The 21,453-nt window shown below is 35.6% G+C and overlaps 1 protein-coding gene across 1 annotated transcript in view; it reads left to right on the forward strand.

Moving 5' to 3' along the window:
* LOC107745694 (collagen alpha-1(XI) chain-like) overlaps positions 1–21,453 on the forward strand; it is a 91,483-nt gene that overhangs the window by 45,988 nt on the left and 24,042 nt on the right. The window contains exons 20-42 of the mRNA XM_016559613.1: positions 644–697; positions 1,495–1,548; positions 2,300–2,353; positions 2,456–2,500; positions 5,928–5,981; positions 7,960–8,004; positions 8,569–8,622; positions 9,914–9,958; positions 10,162–10,215; positions 10,319–10,363; positions 11,181–11,234; positions 11,379–11,486; positions 11,796–11,849; positions 15,218–15,271; positions 15,474–15,518; positions 15,615–15,668; positions 15,764–15,808; positions 15,918–15,971; positions 16,919–16,972; positions 17,445–17,498; positions 17,627–17,734; positions 17,916–18,005; positions 19,575–19,628. Of these exons, the coding sequence (XP_016415099.1) occupies positions 644–697; positions 1,495–1,548; positions 2,300–2,353; positions 2,456–2,500; positions 5,928–5,981; positions 7,960–8,004; positions 8,569–8,622; positions 9,914–9,958; positions 10,162–10,215; positions 10,319–10,363; positions 11,181–11,234; positions 11,379–11,486; positions 11,796–11,849; positions 15,218–15,271; positions 15,474–15,518; positions 15,615–15,668; positions 15,764–15,808; positions 15,918–15,971; positions 16,919–16,972; positions 17,445–17,498; positions 17,627–17,734; positions 17,916–18,005; positions 19,575–19,628 (1,332 nt within the window). The remainder of the gene's footprint in view (positions 1–643; positions 698–1,494; positions 1,549–2,299; positions 2,354–2,455; positions 2,501–5,927; positions 5,982–7,959; positions 8,005–8,568; positions 8,623–9,913; positions 9,959–10,161; positions 10,216–10,318; positions 10,364–11,180; positions 11,235–11,378; positions 11,487–11,795; positions 11,850–15,217; positions 15,272–15,473; positions 15,519–15,614; positions 15,669–15,763; positions 15,809–15,917; positions 15,972–16,918; positions 16,973–17,444; positions 17,499–17,626; positions 17,735–17,915; positions 18,006–19,574; positions 19,629–21,453) is intronic.

Here is a 21,453-nt window from a genome sequence, read left to right on the forward strand (position 1 = left end):
ATTCAAAAATGTAGTGAAGTAAAGAGTAAAAGTTACTAATATCTTTGATACTCAGTACAACTACAAAGTACCCGAAAAGATACTCGAGTACAGTAACTAATTACATTTACTCCAATACTTTATACCTCTGGTAGTGTTTGATTGTGGCATGACATTGAAAAAGCAAAAAGGTGGCATACATAATACATCTGCAACACTGCTGCTGAAGTACTCTGGCAAAGTGAAGCTGAAAGGTTCTACGCAAGAAGCCCACTGTTTTTTTTCTCCAACCGCGCACCAGATTTTCCTTGAAACTGTCTGTGCCTGTTAGCCTCGACCTTAATTTACCTGTTTCAGCTTAACTGAATGACATATGTCTGTTGGATTCACATCCACATCTGCCAGTTTTAGTGCCAAACGTTTCTCAGATTCTCCTTTGACACAGTTTATTCACAGTTTCGTTTTAAATGAGTCAAATTGCCACAATTACTCAATCCCCAAATGTGCTGTAGACACCTTGTTTAAGTTGTGTGTAGGCCTACTCGCTTGCTTCACGTCATCTCCTGTCTCACATTGATTCTGCAGTTGTTTAAAACATATGTTAAGCGCGTTAACCTGCTCGTAGCACATAACATCAGGCTGATAATGCGACTTGGTTTTACAGGGCCGAAATGGAGCTGATGGAGCCAGAGGAATTCCTGGAGAATCGGGAGCCAAGGTAAAATCACCTCTGACTCAAAACCTCCGCTTTCACACAGTTAGCACTGCTTGAGGTTTCAGAACTGCTTCTTTTGTATTGAAAGCCGGGAATGGGGAGTGTTTGTTACTGTGTGACTGTGTTATATAATTACTGATTTTGAATTAATGAGTTCATTTCAGTTAAAAAAATTATTAAAAAAATTCATAATTAATAATGCAATTAGTGCAGCATATGTTTTTTTTTTCACTGTTTTATTTGTTATAATGTAATTATGTGACAATTGTTAATTTAAGGAAGTTTATTTAAATTAAAAGTTGTTATAACATTGATAATGTTATGGAATTATATCAATAATTATCAAATGATCAGGCTAATGTTTTTATGATTTGCAGTTTAGGCCTAAATAATAGCTATAAGTGCATATTTTATTCTCAGAAAAAAAAAAAGGCCAGATGTATTGTTTTTTATATCTATGACCCCCTGGCCTTGATAATGCTTGGTAAAAAAAAGATCCCATGAAATATATATATTTTTTAAATATACCTATTTTTTAACATTAATTTGAAAAATTATTGTGTAAATATATGCTAAATAATATTTGTGATTACAAACTTTATTTGTAGGTCCAGTTAAGCGTGCACACACGCGCACACACGCACACACACACACACACACACACACATATATATGTTTAAATCAATGCACAGTAACACAGAGTGTAATAAATGCATTAAAAACATTACAGAATGATGCACTTATGTTTTAACTTTGACAGCCCTATTTTTATTCTCATTGTTGTGATTGCTGTCTTGCAGGGAGACCGAGGATTTGATGGACTTCTTGGTCTACCTGGTGAGAAGGGACACAGGGTAAGTGCTGCTGAGCTATTCTTAAGAAAACTCATACTTAGGTTCTCATGATTGTTGTAATACTTGAAATGAAACGGAATTGTTCTAGACAGCAGAACGCAAGCCTGACCACCACCCGTGAGAAAAATTTATTTTTAATGCTCAGTTATCAAACATCCAGCTTGTCTCGAACAGCACTTTATGATTATGGGAACAATTCTTGCCTGTTTTCATTTCATTCCTCAGCAGCGGTTTTCCTAGAGAAGTCTACTGTATTGCCTTAACTTTATTTGAAAAGCTTCTTTTCGGCTCCTGCCAAGACTGAGTGCATTTTTATAATGTTCCATGTCTGCCACTGTACGTTTTGTTTAGCATGCTGACAGTCATAGTGGCAGGAGAAGTTGAACTCATTATAGTAGGACTGGGGTTGTTTGGCATGCTTGCGTTCCTCTTGCAAATGAAAGCTGCCCTCGCTAGGCACAGCAGAGTGTGACTTGCTTGGCCTGGGCTAGTATAGTGAAAGAGGCCAGCAGATCACAGGGAGTCGTGTATATTTCCAGCCAAGTGGAAATAGTGCTGTCTTCCTAATCCTGCCCTGGGTAATTACAGGCCCCGCTATGTTATAGCCTCTTCTTATAGGGATGCAGTCTTATAAATAGTGGTCATGGGCCCTAACAATGCATGGAGTCAAAAGCAGGCAGGGACAGTAATAATACATTTACTCTTTTTCTCCCTCTGTCATTTCATCTCTTTCGTTTTCTTTTTCTTTTAGGGTGAGGCAGGTCCCATTGGCTTACCAGGCCCTCCAGGAGAGGATGGACCAAGGGTGCGTTTGACCAAGTGACACATTCATTTCTTATTTGGATTCATATGTACTTGCATAGGTGTGCAGACACATTGACAAGCATGTCTGTGCTCTTGTCTGCAGGGCGAGGATGGTGAGATTGGACAGAGAGGAATGCCAGGAGAAAGTGTAAGCATCTCCTCGCCATTTCCATTTTATATTCCCTTGTCATATTTTGAGCACCAAATCAGTATATTAGAATGATTTGTGGAGAATCATGTGACACTAAAGATTTTGGAGTAATGGCTGCTGAAAATTAAGTTTTACCATCATGGCAATAAATTATATACTGTCAATTAGAAAATGTGCAACACTCACTCTTGAAGAAATCCAACTTTACTGGTTAAAATACATGTGACGTTTCAGCCATTATCCAGGCCTTCATCAGGTCTGATGAAGGCCTGAATAAAGTTGGATTTCTTCAAGAGTGAGTGTTACACCTTTTCTAATTGACATGACTTTTTGATTTTTGGTTGCACCTCCTCTTCTGTTGGTAGAGCACCTCTTTTTCAGCAATTTTAATAAATTATATATTAAAATATAACCATTTATTTTGAATCTGAATAATATTTCACAATATTACCTGAAGTCTCTGAGACCCCAAACCCAAGTAATGTGACCTTTCCATGTAAGGTGTGTATTATCGAGTTAAAATTGTGTGTATAATCTAATTAGGAAAAGTGTATCAACTTGATAGTTCAACGTTAAGCATGTTTTTGGGCCTTGGGGCTCACAGGACAGAATGTGAGGGTTATTAACTTCACTTGCCTAAAAGACCATGACTGCCCACTATAATCACTCTTCATGCCCCACCCTGCTCTTTCCACCTCAAATCTCAGTATTTGTTGCTCATTGCTCATCGAGGTAATGTCTCTGTACAGGAAAGGAGCGCAGTAGTTTTCTATTTTCTCCAGCTCTCTTTCTTTCGACACACTAATGGTCTCACATATTTTACACGCTTTTTGACTAAATACTCCTTCAGCAGAAATTTTACAAATAACAGAATCAGCCCTGAAGATATGGAATCTAATTGGAGCAAGTCCCCCAGTTGATGTAGTGAACGTCTGGATCTACAGCAAAAACCCAATGTGCCTTTGTTTCTGTTTTGCATAGTTGCAAACCATTTTGAATTAATAAAAAAACATCAGGGTGTCCTTTCTTAAACTTTGTGTTTTGTGCTGCCTGTAAAAATAACAATTAACCTTTATTTTTCCCTTAAGATGATTTTAATGAAGCTTTAAGCAGTCTAGACCACAAAGTATACATACTTTTGAAAAATGTTACTGTTATACAATGTAATATCCACCAGGTATTTAAAAAAAAAATTGTAGTGAAAAAAATTTAATTTGCATTCAACAAAAATATAGAGTTAACTTCAACCACAGCTCAAGCTCAGCAGAATGTTTCTTCCACTTTAAAAAATAAACATGTAATGCACATTTAAATGACTCATCAATAATGATAACATTTTAATAATATTGTAGTTTAATCATCATCATAAAGTATATAAATCACAATATATACCTATACTAATACCTAAACCAGGGCCTGTGGGCCAAAGTTGGTCCATGATGCCTTTTGATTTGTTCTGCCATGCCATATCACAAGACGGGATTAATGCGATTTAGGTGAATACCATTTTTTAAATGTAAATTTTAATATAATATTTGTTTACTAATTAACTTACTAAACATTATGATTAACATATGATTATTTAATGTAAATTGAAATGCTTACAAATGTCAGTAAACTTTCAGTTCATATGATCTTCATTTGTTGGTCTTTGTTTGTTGTGTAGACCTCTATTTACAAATCTTAACAAATAATAATTATTATTACTATTAATTATTTGTTCTTGTTTTTGCAGTACCCAATCTAAAGTGGAAACTATTCATCATTTGTAAATGTTTATAAGCGATTACTGATCATTTAGTATCTTTATGGGCATTTGACTTATGTAACAAGGTTTGTGTAAAGGGTGGCTGGTTAAGTTTAGCTAAATGCTTGCTAAAAACAAAACAGATTGTAATTTTGGTGCAAAAAAAGTTTTTTTTTATTGCCTCAACACTCACATTAGTAAACTACTCTTCAGTACATCATTAAACAGGATATTCCTTGAATTATAAATAAACAGGGGAAAACAAATAATTTTTTAAAGGAAAATACTTGTTCATTTATCAAAACAAAATAATATAAACAGATTGAACCGTGTTCCCTTATAATAATCAAACTGACCCCTGTACACTGTTGACCCTTTAACCAACCCTTAAACCTACCCATACCACCAAACCTGTCCCTAACCTTACCCGTATCACACCTCAATAGCAGCTAAAATGTTGTGACTGTTTCCTGATCCTGGGAGAGTAGACTACAATGCCGGCTGTTCTGACTCACAGACTGTAAGTACGTTTTTTATATTTAAAGAATTTGCCACAAATGCAGACATGGTTTTATGTTTACGCAGTGCGATGCAACGATGCAATATTTGTTAAAATAATTTGTAGATTTTCAATAAGTGCTTGATCATATGGAATTGAAAGTTTAATGACATTTGTAAGCATTTTAACTTACATGAAATAATGATTTGTTTGAACATTATCTAATGTTTAATAAGTTTATTAGGAAACATTAACAAACACATTATCTCACGTTTCTAACTCTTTGAATTTATATTAACTAATGATCCATTAAGCATTATATAATGTTTGTTAATGATTTATTAATGAAAGTTATTATAAAGTGTTACCTATTGTTGGATATAATGCAACATTTACTTTCAGTCCACAACCCTCAATGAAATTTGTTTTTTGGCTCTTCATAGTAGAGTTTGGCCAAATCTCGTGTAAAAGTATACATTAATATGGTACTTGTTGTAACTCAAAATACAACACGTATGTAAAAGGGCTTCATGCTTCATATCTCTGTCCACCAAGAGGTATTTTGGCCTGAAGACCACTTGTGTTCAGTATAACAGTCTGATTAATTCTCACAATATGTCTCTTTTATTGATTACCAGCATTAATTTTATGAGTAAGTATTTCTGTTGTATCACATAGATCACAGTTATGCATCAGTATACATACATGTTTGGTCCAACTTCGTAGCTAGCAAATCAACTCATTTAGGTTTATTAAACGCTAGAAGATGCACTGGAGTTAATTTCAATAAAATAAATACAAAGAAATGTTATATTATCATAATTTATCAGCTTTCCATTTACTCAAGGTCTCTAACTACAACCTCCTTACGTACAATATGCAGTTTGTTGTGAAATTTTGCCCATCTCTATGTCTCTTCCTATTTGCCAGTAGTTTAACGCTGCTATAATAGATTTTATTACAGTAGTCTGTGCAATTCAGGAAGGAAGGCCAATGGAAAAAGATGGATTTGCAATTTTCACGTGTCTGTTGTTTAACATGTAGAGTATTTTTGGAGTTTGAGGTACTGGGACTGTTTTTCATATCTTTATAAAATGACATAGGCTCCCTGGAGCAGTGAAGTGTAGGAATAATAATAGTGTTGTGTACTAAAGTGTTTTTTTAAATGGTTCTAACAGGGTCCTCAAGGAGAGCCTGGACCGCATGGACAACAGGGTAACCCCGGTCCACATGTAGGTATCAGTCTATTGATCATCTTTTGTCAGTAGTCTATTGATCATCTTTTGTCAGTCTGCTCTCTCTCTCTCTCTCTCTCTCTCTGACTTTCTCTTAGACAACCTAATCTAGAATCTTTCAGTTTCCATTTTCCATTACATTTTGTGGCCTTTAGACTTTGTCTATTAGCTTCGAAGTAATCTACAGTATACACCAGGGAACTCCTAAAAGTTGACAAGAATAATATTTTGTAGATATACTGTTTGTACACTACTGTTCAAAAAGGTAGATTTATTTAAAGAAATTAATACTTTTATTTAGCAAGTACACATTAAATTGTAAATTATTGTACAAATTCAATAAATTAAATTTATAATGTTAAACGTTTCTATTTCAAAGAAATGCTGTTCTTTTAAACTTTCTACTCATCAAAACAAATCCTGCAAAAACATGTATCACAGTTTACAAAACTATTATGCAGCACAACTGTTTTCAACAATGATAATAAATGTTTCTTGAGCAGCAAATCAGCATATTAGAATGATTTCTAAAGGGTCATGAGACACTGAAAACTGGAGTAATGACTGCTGAAAATTCAGCATTGCATCACAGGAATAAATTACATTTGAAAATATATTCAAATAAATGCAGCCTTGCTGATGCCAAACTTTTGAACAGTAGTGTAAATGGACCAAAAATATATGCTAGCTGTGCATTAAACGATTTGAATGCACGATATGGAGGCCAAGAACCACCCGACGCAAAGTGGAGGGTGGTTGCTTCTGCGAAGTGCATTAAAATAGTTTAATGCACAGCTAGCCATGCATTATGCCGCTTATACCATGGTCATTTGCCAGCATTGACAACTTAAAAGCTGTTTATGATGTTAGCAGCGCAAATATTTAACAGGAAGGGTAAAAAAGGCAGTTATTTTTGTCAGTTACGGCTCGTTAGCTCTCGCATTCTGCCCGCTTCAAATCAGGTACGGAGATGAAATAGTGCGGTAAGACCACATTTATTTGAATGAATTATAGCATTTATTTGAATGAAATATCGATCGATCGAGAGAGAGAGAGAGAGAGAGAGAGAGAGAGAAAGAGAGATGACAGTTGTGTGTGAATTACCTGTGTCTGCGCATCTCTCTCTACAAACAATGAAGCTGTTTAGTTACTTCAAAAACAGCCATCCTTGCTGAGAAATATAATGTAGCGATCTAGTGTGGTATTTTATCAATAAAAGTTGCGGGGCAGCGCTGACATTAAGTTTCTGTGTGTGCACAGCGCAATCTGCGATCTCTGACCTCTCTCCCTCTCACTGTGTTTATGTGTGTGTGTGTGTGTGTGTGTGCATTAATTAAAGCAGCGCACTAATATAGAACGGTTTTAATGCATACCTGCCAGCCAATCAGAATCGAGTATTCAGACAGACCATGGTATAAGTTCATGTAATGCATAGAATTTTGTCCAATCGGATGCTTCCCAGAATGAAAAAGTCCCTCCCCCAATACACAACTGACTAGCAATTAGCATATCATGTTCATGACTGTGACATACATTTGCTATAGCTTTTTGGCTAGTTTAAAAAGAAAAAGGGAAACCACCCCTTCGATATCTCCCACACCATCTTCCTATTTTATTTGGAAATATGTCAACACAGTGATTTCATTGGTTCGATACATGCTCTCTTTACGCATTTTCGGTTGTATTCAGTTAAAGGTGGAGCTCAATGAACTGTCATTAAAAGAATGTGACAGAAAAAGTAATAGAAAGAGAAAACTGGTAGAGCCATTAATCTAAATCTGCATCCAAATTCCGTAAGAGTACAGGACTCGTATATTCACACAGTCACGCACAGAATAATGTATCCTTTTTGAAATTCTTTTTCAGATTTGACTGAGGGGTGCTCATACAGCTTTTTCCAATATAAACTTTACTATCATATTTCCCCTGAAGACTCCATATTGTACTATCTGACTTCTGAAATCTTGTCTTGCAGGGTCTGCCTGGTCCTCAAGGCCCGATCGGTCCACCTGGAGAGAAAGTGAGTTTGTGAATGAGAGCTGGCCACCCCGGCAGCCATCGTCTTTGTTATTACAGACGGCATTTTTCTGCCCTAACCCTATAAACGATTCATCAGACTCCTCGGTTTCTGAGCTGTAGGTTGCTCGCAGATCACTGCTGACTAGTGGAAAACTGCACGCGCACACACACACACACACACACACACATACACACACACACACCTCAAGACTCGCTAATGCTTTGACAAGCAGGAGATATGCTTACACACATAACTGTCATTGGTTAGACTCTCAGACAAGCATTTTGTCAGGGCTCCTGGAAGGAGGCCAGAGAGTCTGAAATGTGACTCCAGAAGAGGTGGAGTGTTTCCAGACATACCGTATGATTAGATATCTTCTTTACCAAAAGGAAAAAGATGATAATGAAGTGCTTTAGAATTGAACTGCTTATAAAAGTTGCCCAGCGAATCACTTGGGCACACCAGTAATCGCAGCTTTAATTGTGTGTTTTTCCTCCCTCTTCTTTTTCTTCCTTCTTTTCTCACTTAACCTCTTTTTTCTTTCTCTTTCTCTCTCTCTCATAGGGTCCCAGTGGGAAACAGGGGCTCCATGGACTGGCTGGGGCTGATGGGCCTTCTGTAAGTGGATGTTTCTTTATTTCATATTCTCCCCTCAACTAAATCTCCATGTTCACATCAAAAATACTTTGCATCATCACACATCATTAGCCAATAACCAGCTTGATGATGATCCTGGCTCAAGGGGAATATATTTACCTCGCACAATTTAGAATTAAAGTGTTGACTCTCTTTCAATCCATGAGTTGAAATTTGAATTGGAATGACAGGAAGTGGAATTTACTGAATTGCAGTTCAAAGAAATTCAACACAGACCCGACAGAGGGCTTTCATTAGTCCAACACAACATGCAAAAACAGAGACCTTTTTTGATTTCAGCCTGTTTCATGTGAATTGACATTTTGAAGACTTTAAATGTAGCATTCTAGGAAATGAAATTCCACTGTGGTCCATAAAATTATATATTTATTATTATTTATTTTTGGAGCAAAAATATTTATGGTAAAATATTCTAAGAATATATATGTTTATGTTTGTTTTTTTTTGTTTTTTTTATTGTGTTTATTGTAATGTTATTGTAATGGGTGTTTATGTCACAAATAAAAATATACATTCACTAAGATTTAGAAGTAATGTTTAAAAAAATCTCTTATATTGCATAAGGCTAAATTTATTGTATATAAATATCGTGAACATTACAATTAAATACAATATAAAATAAACGTTTCTATTTTAATATATTTTAAAATATTATTTATCTCTGTGATGCAAAGCTGAATTTTCAGCAGCCATTATTCCACTCTTCAGTGTCACATGATCCCTCAATAATCATTCATAATATGCTGATTTGCTGCTCAAGAAACATTATTATTATCTTATTATTATCACCTTTTCAGGATTGTTTGATAAATAGAATGTTCAAAATAACAACATTTTTAAAATGTATATTTTTTTAAAACAGTATAAATGTATTTACTTTCTCTTTTGGTTAATCATTTTGATGAATTTAACTTGCTGAATAAAAGTAAAAAAAAAAAAAAAAATTACTGGCCCAAAGTTTTGAATAGTGAATATATGTTTTTGTATGATGACATATTCATTATTTATTTATTTATTTATTTATTTGTGCTGCCTCAGTCTAAATACTAAGTGGTGCACAACCCCTAAAAATTTGATTCCTGCAAAAAAAAGATTATTATACTGGAATAGTCATAACACTGGCATTTTTATATATATTCTGAATACTGTATATTACTGTACACTAAATCCACAAGACCATACCCAGCTGTATTTGCCTCACATTACTTTCAGACTTTCACTGAAGATGCTTTTGTTTGTAATCTTTGCACAGGGTCATCCTGGGAAAGAGGGTCCTCCTGGGGAGAAAGGAGCAGCTGTGAGTGTATTTTTAGTTTGTCTCGAAATGAATTGTCATTCTAAGTTATTGAACACATTTCAAGTGCAAAGCCACTATACACCCATAATTAACACTGTCTGTAATTAACACTTAATGTGTGGCCCCTTTAGAAGTTTAAAACCTAATTGCCCTCTATTAATCCAGATTGATTTACTCTTATTATATTTACTCATTTCCTATAGGGCCACCCAGGTCCCCAGGGGTCCATTGGCTATCCCGGTCCCCGAGGCGTGAAGGTAAACAGGCTTGATTCTCTTCATCTCACTGATTCTTTATTATCAAAATGTTGTGCTTTTATTCTATCCATTAGAGCTTATATTCATTGTTTTGTCTGTTTAGGGTGCAGAGGGCGTTCGTGGCTTGAAGGGCAACACAGGAGAAAAGGTAAGCAAATGACCATGTCCCCTGTCTCCATTACTGAGCTCTTGGCTCAGCCTCTAAAATGAGGCACACAGATGACAGGCCAACAGCTAAAATTGGAAGGCCATTTCAGGGACTATTTGCACCAAAAATGGCTTCAATCAGGTGTAATGAGTGTGCGGTATAATGCAAAATCACATATGACTGGACGTTAGTAGAGATTTATAAGCAGAAAAAAAAAATGATAGCAGAATTGTAATCTGTTCTAATTATTGTTTTGTATATATACAATATTGTGGCTCAGTCTGTTTCAGGCTATACCCTCTGTACTGGCCACCAAGTGTCAGTGTTTCATTCACACAATAGTCAAGACTTTTGTTTCTAAAATGTATCATCATTGGTATGAAATATTAAGTCTTAATCTCTCGAACCAGCAGTTTTCACTATGGCCACAAGATGCCAGCATTTATCAATTATGTTCTTATGGAGTATTTGAAATTAGATTTTAAAAAATGCTTGAAAGTTTCATCGGTATTATTAGATTTTCACCTTGAAAGTCTATGAAATATTATTTTCATTGTTGTTGTTATTATTATGAATTTTTCTATTATTACTATTGTTGTTGTTGTTTTTATTTATTTTTTATTAACTTAAAGGAGTTTACATTTTATCCAAATAAATGCTCTGAATTTGATCAATGTTATTTCATTCCATTTTAACTTTTTTTTTTTTTTTTTAATGACCAATATTATTTATATCTTTTTGGTATGTATTTATTTAAACCTACATAAGTTTACATTTTTCCCAAATAAATGATCTGATCTGATTTGACTGTTTTCAGGGAGAAGATGGTTTTCCTGGGTTCAAGGGTGACATGGGCCTCAAGGGTGACAAGGTGAGTAACAAAGACTTACAGTAGTTACATTTAATTTCAATCAACACTTGTAATCACTTATGTATCACTTATTTGAGGTGAGTTTTAACCATTTTAGTTGTTGTATGTCTAATATAATGTTTGTGCATTGTTGCTGGTGTTCAGGGAGAGGTTGGTGTGCTGGGCCCCAGAGGAGAAGACGGACCAGAGGGGCCGAAAGGTAAAGCAGGTCCCACTGGAGAGGCTGGTTCTTTGGGCATGGCAGGAGAGAAGGTCAGTTTAAAACTTATTATGTTGAATATAAAGGCAAAGTACTAAAAATGACCAGCCCTGGAAAAATCTGTCAGGGATTATTAATATATGTGTGAATTAAACTTAAAATGACACTGAACTCATAATCATAAATTGATTTTGAATGCCAGTTTTAAATGTCAGCCAAATACTCCATTACATCTGCCATAGGCTTTTGTAGTTTGTGCAGGGTGGTGAAATGCTGTATTGTTATTGTATATGATGATTGTTTAAAAAACTCAAAATTAAAATGTGTTGAGTTAGTTCTTTTTTCTTTTCTTTTTTTTTTAGGGAAAACTTGGTGTTCCAGGTTTGCCTGGCTACCCAGGAAGACAAGGTCCTAAGGTAAGTACTGGCAAGTTTCCTGTTGCAACTTTATCATTATTTTATAAGTTACATTATTTATTTATTTATCAAAGCATCACTAAGTTTATTATCTCCGGTACAATTAATCATTAACCTTAAATGAAACTATGAAGTTATCATGTCTCTTAAACAGTGCCACAGTCAGTATTGCTTTATTTATATTTCGCTGCTTTTGACACGCAAGGCCTGCTGTTCTCTGATAGCCTGTGTTGACAGAGTTAATAGGATAAACTCATTCTCCATGACGCTGACTGCTTTATCTCTTGGCCACCCAGCATGCAATAAGTGCAAGCCTGTGAGCAGCTCAAGAATATGCAGACACAGTTTGTGGTGTTTGTCAGCTTATTATTTCAAAACAATCATTTCATTCAGTGTACGGGCTGGTCCACTCAAATAGCTTGAATTCTCTGGAATTCATTGATTATATATATATATATTTATATAATGGATCCTACTTTGTTTGAATAGCAAGTGGTGCAAAGCGACTTTGAAGTACAACCTGCTTTGTCAGCGATTTCAGCTCTGGGTTTACAGTTGATGTTTGGCCTGTTCAGGGTTATGTTCAAATTGTTTGAGGAGTGTCTGAAAGTGGAACGAAGAGTGGGGTTGTGTGATTATAATTTTTTTCCCTTTTTTTCTTTTTTTTGTCTTGTCTTGTCTTGTCTTGTCTTGTTTTGTTTTGTTTGTTTGTTTGTTTGTTTGAGTTCCAGTGATTTCTCTCGCTCATACATCACGTACGGATGTGCAATATATCAGTATCATATTGCTAAATGATGGGTACTGTTTTTTTTTTTCTTTTTTCTTTTTTTGGTAACACTTTAAAATAGGGAACACATATTCACTATTTCTTGAGAGTTTTCCCTCAATAAACTCATAATTTGCTGCTTATTAATAGTTAAGTTTAGGTATGTGTGGTGGATTAAGTGATCTAAAATATGGTCATGCAGAATAAGACATTATTTTATTATTATCATTATCATTATTTGCTTTATAGGTACTAATAAACAGCCAGTATGCTAGTAATATGCATGCTAATAAGCATATATATTTATTTAGGTACTGATGAAGGGTTGAACACCAAAATGTTTTGCACTTTGTTAGCTTTTTTTTCTTTTCTTTTTTTAAAGCTTTTTTACATTTTTGTGGGTATATCTTTTTTTTCCTCAATTTATTTAGACAAATAATTTTTGCCATTTATTGGCTATGGTGCATAACATGAAAATAATTAATAGCTGGCTTATCGTGCAACCAACGTGAGCATAACATGTTAATGGGTTAATGTTAGTGTTTTGATGAAGCATTAAACTTCTCCAAGTGCTGTTTATTTGTGTGTGTGTGTGTGTGTAAGAGGTGTAAAGTATTGGAGTAAATGTAATTAGCTACTGTACTTGAGTATCTTTTCGGGTACTTTGTAGTTGTACTGAGTATCAAAGATATTAGCAACTTTTACTCTTTACTTCACTACATTTTTGAATGAGTATCTGTACTCTTTACTCCACTACATTTGAAATGAGTGTTGCAGTTACACATTACATTTTGCATGCACCTAGCTTTTTCTGCAGCAGTTTATTTCTGCTACAAAAGACATGATACTGCCTATTACAGGTCACTGAAAGTACTGCATCTTATGTGTTTTGCGCTTACTCACCCAAACTTTTCAACAAGGCTACTTTATGTGAATGCGAGTTCCTTAAGTATTTGTGAATCACAGGTGTTTTATATATGAGATGAGGACATGACTGCAACATTATTTTATTTATCCATTATACTGAAGAGACATTTTTGAAAGATGTTGTTTTTTGTTTGTCTGTTTGTTTGTTTTGTTTTGTAATTTTGAGCTGTTCAGTTTTATTTTGGTTTTAGAAAATAAACGCAATTGCTCTCCTCACAAATCAACTCTTTCTTGTTTTTGTTTCATGCTCTGTGCCTTGCCCTGGACTTTTATGTCACTTCCTGTCTCCCGTGGTGTTTGCTTTTTAATTTTACTTAACATTATTTTATTTATCCATTATACTGAAGAGACCTTTTTGAAAGATATTGTTTGTTTGTCTTTTTTTGCAATTTTGAGGGGTTCAGTTTTATTTTGGTTTTAGAAAATAAATGTGATTGCTCTCCTCACAAATCAACTCTTTCTTGTTTTTGTTTCATGCTCTCTGTGCCTTGCCCTGGACTTTTATGTCACTGCCTGTCTCCCGTGGTGTTTGTAGTCAGTTTGTGGTCCGTTTGTTCATTGGTTCCCCTTGATTAGTCTCCCCAGGTGTGTCTTATCTTGTTAAGCTTGTTATTCCCCTGTGTGTATATATAGCCCTAGTTTTTATTTAGTTCCTTGTGAGTTGTTGAATGTAATGGTTGTCGTTGTCTGTTTGCCAGTCATTCTGTTCTTTGTTCCCTTTGGTTTTTGCCTTATTGTTTGTTCTAGTTTTTCCATGAAATACCAGCACATAGATCCTCTGCCTGTTTTCCGCAGCTTCTCCACAACGTTACAGTTTTTGACTGGTGTGTCTCTTTGACTAGTGTATCTTTTGAGCCTATATTCAGTACAAGTAAAATACTTAAGTACTGTTAAAATCAGATACTCTAAGACTTTTACTCAAGTTGTTTTGGAATTGGTGACTTGTAACGTGTAGTGGAGTAATTTTCACTGTAAGGTATCTGTACTTTTACTCAAGTATGGTTTTTAGGTACTCTTTACACCTCTGGTGTGTGTGTGTGTGTGTGTGTGTATTTTAATAAAAAATTAGATATTAGATATTTTAAATAATACCCAGAGTGGAGCTGGAGCGTTGTGATTAGTGTTCACTTTCAGTAGGGATGGAACAATTGTTGTTGGCCTTCTTCACTCACTTCCCCTGGTTCAGTCAAACTGGAGTGTTCCTTATTCTCTCTCTCTCTGTGTGTGTGTGTGTGTGTGTGTGTTTGCAGTTGTCTGTTTGATTTGCTCCATTATCCTGTGCAGGCGACCGTCCCATGGAGTAAATTACTGATGTGTATCCATTGTGCATAGGCCGCTTCCCCTTCTTTGCCTGCCAAAATAATTCGACCTTCAATTTCATCTCCTGTCCTTGTGCTAACAAGTGCACACCGCTCATGTTTATCAACTCCAAAAGCTTGCCCTCTCAGTATCCCCCACATAACATTAGCATTAGCTGTAATGTTGTTGAATTATTCTTCAAGGACACTCTCTCTCTCTGTCAACACAGCTTCACTTTTGCTCAAAAACCATAGTTTTAAAGGTGGGGATGAATATTGGATACTTTTGCAGAGAAGTTAGTGTGACATTCGCACGGTATAAAAACTGCTCCCCTCAATGTGTCTGTCAGTCAGTCTAAATCTGTCTCCATCTACAGGGCTCAACTGGTTTCTCTGGCGTCCCTGGAGCCAATGGTGAGAAGGGAGCAAGGGTACGTATGAGGACCTTTTGATTTCACTATAAGATTAGATTTCTTTTAACAAGCTACAGCCTGAAGGGAGCCATTTTTTTATCATACCTCTCTGGTTCTGATTACAAACAACTTATACCAGAAGTTGACTAGTCTTAGAACTCAGTTATTGTAATATGTAATGTAATATGTAATTTCATAGATGGTTGGCTTGGTTTTTTAGGGTATTGCTGGTAAAGCGGGTCCACGAGGACAAAGAGGACCAACGGTATGTCAAGTTTGAATCTGTTAAGTAGAAAGGAACTATTTTGTCTACATATGCTAATGATACACAAAGCTTGTTGCTAATAACTCTTGTTCTCAGGGTCCCCGTGGTGGAAGAGGTGCCAGAGGTCCAACAGGAAAACCTGGACCAAAGGTCAGGCTTCATCAGTCCTGTTTTAGTTAATTAGTTACTGGTATTTCTGAATGCTTGCTTGTAACAGGCACCTTTGACTGTGTTTCATTTTTTAGGGAACAGCAGGAAATGATGGACCAGCTGGTGGCCCAGGAGAGAGAGTGAGTGAGGGTTGAATTATTGCTTCCATTCAGTTGTATTTGTCAGCCTTTTCAGGTCAAAAACTTTTCCATTACATTTCCCTTACATGATTCTTTCTTCATGTTTTAGGGACCCCAAGGACCTCAGGGCCCTGTTGGATTACCAGGCCCTAAAGGACCACCTGTATGTGGTTTTATCAATTTCAAATGGTTTTGATCATTACAATGCTGTGGATAGAATTTATTCTATTCGTTGACTCACTTTAGAATTTCCACCACATAAGAAATTCATTTTTTAGGGAGAGAAAAGTCAAAATTGAGAAAAGAAGTCAAAATTATGCGATAACTAGTAATTTTGACGTAAATTGAAATTATAACGTAAAAATTCACAATTATTCATGATAGAAGTTTGAAATTATGACTTTTAATGTCTCATAAATTCTACTTTTTAACTCAATTTATTTTAACGTAATTTTACTTAATTTTTACTAAATTATTAAACATAATTGACAAAACAAATTGAAATGACGACATAAAACATTACAATTATAATTTTGACATTTAATGTGGTTATTTCTCACATGACTTACTGTTTAACCACCTGGTCTCAGGTGAGTTCTTAAATAAATAAATAAATAAAATAAATAAATAAATGTCAAAATTTCAACTTTTATGTCATAATTAATAATAATTAATAAATAATAATAATAATAATAATAATAATAATTGTCATAAATGACTTATGTTAAAATGATGACATACTAAGTATGACTTCATTATTTGTCATAATTATGACCTAATTATTCATCTTAATTGGAAAAATTCTAAATTATGACATTAAAAAAATGAAATTATAATTTTGGCATTTTGATGTCACAATTATGACTTTTATCTAATAATTTCTACTTTTTATGTCATTATTTTGATTTGCCAAAACATTATTGTTTTTCCTTATGTGGCTAAAATGGGCTTCTATCCATTAGACTGACTATACTGTAGTTCAAATAATGGGTCTAACTGTAACCATTAAACCACAAAACCTGAAGGAATGATATCCACAAGTCTATAAGTCTATTATATAATAATTACATAAATGTGATTTAATCACTATTCATTTTGTTATTCCCTCAGGGGCCTCCTGGAAAGGATGGATTGCCCGGTCACCCTGGACAGCGAGGAGAGACTGTGAGTATCGTTTTGTCTTCACAAGTGTTTTCTGTCTCTTGCGTAAAGAGGAATAAATGTTGTGGACAGTGTTTATATGGTGTATTACCTTTTAGCTGCTGACAATGTCAAGGTGCTACACTGCTCTTGGCAGGTCTATCTTTCTCCTTCTAATCAAGAACATCCAACAGATGGAGTGTTAAAAGGAGAAACTCATTTTATCTTAAAATAATCTCCTTTATTTTTTTCAAGATGAAAACACTGCACTTGACTTTTACTGATTTAAGGAAAGAAGTGGATGTAACGAAAATAAGAAAAAAAAAGACAAGTGCTGCTGACATTTCAGAGGCTGGATATGTACAGTTTAGTGATATTTACATAAAGTTTCCAGTATATCAGGTTTTCTTTTTCTCTACGTTTGTAGACACAATAGTTTGTAGACTACAATAAATTCCATTTAATGTCTCACAATGACTTGCTTATTCTCAAACAGGGTTTCCAAGGAAAGACTGGACCTCCTGGACCTGGAGGTGTTGTTGGCCCACAGGTGAGCAATAGCAGTTACTGTTATACAAGTAGAAAGTAAAAAAAAACAAAAAAAAAACATGTTGCTCTTATAAAACATCTCCTGCAGTTAGCCAGAAGTTAAATTAAAAACCTGTTTGAATTTGAAAGGGCTCTACTGGAGAAACTGGACCTGTTGGAGAGAGAGGACATCCTGGATCGCCAGGGCCCCCTGGAGAGCAAGGTCTTCCCGGAGCTGCTGGCAAAGAAGGTGGAAAGGTACAGTTTGTTAAAAATTGTTCACTTCAGATCACTCAAGGGTAATAACTGGGAATAATTCGCATAATGTTCAGTCCAATTTCACAATGTGTAGGTGGTTGGTAATGCCTACTAATAGCAGCTGTGGAGGTTGGTGGTTTTAAGTTTGAAGACTAAATTATCATCGTCTCTCTCCTTGAAGGGTGATCCAGGTCCTCAGGGGTTTTCTGGGAAACCTGGCCCTTCCGGACTGAAAGGGTTCGCAGGCCAAAGAGGGCTTCCTGGCGCAGCGGTAAGAACAAACGAGTTAATGTCATGTCCCCAACCAAATGGCCATTAGCTACTTAACTGTCTGCTGTTCATGCAAATGCTCACACTGGATGAATGCCTCAGGAGAGGTTACAGTCCTAACTATAAGACTGAGGCTCATGAAGATTAAATGACATATTTAACATGCATTAAAGGGTTAGTTCACCCAAAAATGAAAATCAGGCTGTGTTTTACTCACCCCAGAGGCATCCTAGGTGTATATGACTTTCTTCTTTCAGACGAATCCAGTCGGAGTTATATTAAAAATTGTCCTGGCTATTCCAAGCACTATCATTGCAGTCAGCGGGTGTTGCAGTGCTTCAGTCCCAAAGAAGTGAAATAAAAAGCGCACTTTTTTTTTTATGGATGGGTGCTTTTTATTTCACTTATTTGGGACTGAAGCACTGCAACACCCACTGACTGCAATGATAGTGCTTGGAATAGCCAGGACAATTTTTAATATAACTCCGACTGGATTCGTCTGAAAGAAGAAAGTCATATACACCTAGGATGACTCGGGGGTGAGTAAAACACAGCCTAATTTTCATTTTTGGGTGAACTAACCCTTTAAGACATTCAGCAAGCTTTTGAAATACGTCTTTAACACTGCAGAGAAACACAATAACCAGTAATATATAAATAGACAATTTTGATTTTATATTGTCTTTAATGCACAAAGGCTCATGATTTATTGGAAAGAAACTTGTGTGTACCAACATAATTTCTTGTTGAAGGTACATTTTAGAAAAATAATAAATTTTTAGTCAGATTTTACAGTCTCACAGCTGTTTCAGGACACCAAAAGTGCATGAGGTACTCAAATGACACATTACATTGTCCCCAAAAAATGTTAACCTGTATCTCATAAAATTACTGACTTTCAGTAAGTTTTAAAGATGCAGTTTAACATTTATTGTCCCTCTGATGTGGAACTCTGTGGGCTTGTAAATGACTTTGTACATAACAAACGGCCACAGTTGGCCAACTCAAAGCAGGCGTATGTCACAGGGACTTGGAAATGTCTCTTCTAGTTTTTCTTCATTAAGCGTATTTAAACTGTGGGACTGAATATAATCAAAAATTTTTAGTTTTTAGTTTAAGAAACAGCATATGACTTCTTGATGAATTACAGTCTCCACTAGTTATCTCTTTCATGAATCAGTTGTTGCTGAAAGTCACATTTGAAACACAAAGCCAGTATGAGTTCAATAAACAACAGTTGATTTTGTCGTCACTTGCTGTTTTGATGTTTACTTTTAGCTGGCTCGTATGTTTTATGACTCAGATTATGACTTGATGGGAGAAGAGTGACGTGTCCTTGGCGTCATATGACAATGCATTGCCAGCACTTGCTTCTGATGTAGGAAATTGAGAGATTGCCAGTTTTATAAACACTCTGGGCTGTATTTCCAGGAGACATATAGTACAAACAGCTGCCATATACTGGCAAAAACACATGCAAGCATACGCAGACTTTCAGATGCCACTTTGACAGATTCTGAAGCACAGCTCTCATTAGAGAATTAAACCGTCCTCTGTCTTTCTCACACAGGGTACATCTGGTCTGAAGGGAGGCGAGGGTCCACAAGGTCCACCCGGCCCTATTGTAAGTACCTGCGTTACCTTGGAAACTCTGTCACAGCAAACGATCAATCTGCAAGCTTTGCCTCTATTAGTGAAGTGACATCAGGCAAATTCTGGACCGGGCGCATCTAGCAGGTGGTGAATTTAATGACCAGTAATGTTGGCACTGAGAGCCCAGTTTGGTGTGTGATCTGATCCCACGCAGTCTGATCACGCTGAATGAGTCAGGCCTAATCAGTAAGTCCGTCACCACGTCAGTAATTGCATTTGAATCATACGCCAAATATGCTTAGAGATTCAGACCTGTTGTCATTAGGGATGTCAAAAGTACTGCAATTTTGATACAGTATGTGCTTGTGTGGTTTGTGAAGTGAACTCATGGTAATGCTGCTAAGCACTAGAACGATCAAATGTACTTCGGGCAAAATGCCTGACTTGGCGGGATATTAATGAAACAATTACATTACACGCTTAGTGTCAGAATATTGGACCTATGTATTAGGCCTATAATCAAAATATTGAAAAGGAAAGAGAAAAAATATTTATTTCTTAAAACTTGAAGCAGCTTAACTGAGAAATAATTTTGATATATTTTAAAATACTGTATGTAATATTTAATTACATTGAATACATTTTGCAAGGAAAGAGAAAAATATTTATATAAATATTACCACTTTATTTTTACTTGAATAGCTCTATAATTAATTATATTCCATTAGAATATAGTTCTCTTCTATTAAAAAAAATAAAAAATATATATATTATGTACTGTGTAATGAAATGTATTATCTTAACAATATATCTAATATACTGCATATATGTATGTATGTATGTATGTATAGAGAGAAAGGGAGTTCAAGTATAAATATTGTAATAATAAAAAACTGTAATATTTTCTATTAATATTTTACTTATACAAAAATGTTATTGATAAAATAAAAAATTGCATTATGTATATGTGTGTGTGTGTGTACACATAAAGAAAGTATTTAGTGTTAAAGCATTATTCACTAATATTTTAGATTAACATTTTTCTTGAACATTTATGTATTTTGATGAAAATTTTATGATATTAAAGAAGCATGTTCAATAGTTGAATTAAGTGGTGTTGAAAGTTGTATCAATAATCATGTTTCACTGTTCTTGCTATTTACTCTTGATATTTTGGTATGATGACAACCCTGTGATCATATAGAATGTAGAATAAAATAGAGACCCCATTCTGCATAGAAATAACATCCTCCCATTAAAGTAACTGCTGTTTGTCTTCTCTCGTAGTGCAGTGAAGGCACAGCAGTACAGCTTAAACCATCAAAGCTTCAGCTGTGCGCTATGTGAAGCCACTTTCAGCTTGAGGAAGATTGGTGTAGGGATTCATTGTCTCTCTTGTATAAAAAAGCATCTGTACAGCCCGGCAAGAAAAATCTCCTGAGTCAGTGGCCCAACCACGCCAATCAGCCATCTTATCTTTGCCTAAATAGACCTCCCGCAGGTGCCTGAATTGAGTCACCGGCAGCAGAGTACAACTCTTCTGAGAAGTTTCTAACAAAGAATTGAATCAGTTTGCACAGTGTGTTTTCCGAGAAGTTTGTCTGAGTGTGTTTGTGAGGTGGTATATCAGATGAGAAGTGAGTCAGAGCTGTGTGTTGTGTCAGTTTGATAGTAGGTTGTATGACTGGCCATAGTGTCTGTTGTGTTAGTGGACTGTTCATTGTGGAAATGAGCAGAAATTTCTATGTGGGGAAGTCGTGGTCTAATGGTTAGAGAGTCGGACTCATAACCCAAAGGTTGCGGGGTCGAGTCTCGTACCGGCAGGGATTGTAGGTGGGGGGAGTGAATGTACAGCG

Source organism: Sinocyclocheilus rhinocerous, unplaced genomic scaffold, assembly GCF_001515625.1.
Source record: "Sinocyclocheilus rhinocerous isolate Xijiao unplaced genomic scaffold, SAMN03320098_v1.1 scaffold2092, whole genome shotgun sequence".
Taxonomy (NCBI): domain Eukaryota; kingdom Metazoa; phylum Chordata; class Actinopteri; order Cypriniformes; family Cyprinidae; genus Sinocyclocheilus; species Sinocyclocheilus rhinocerous.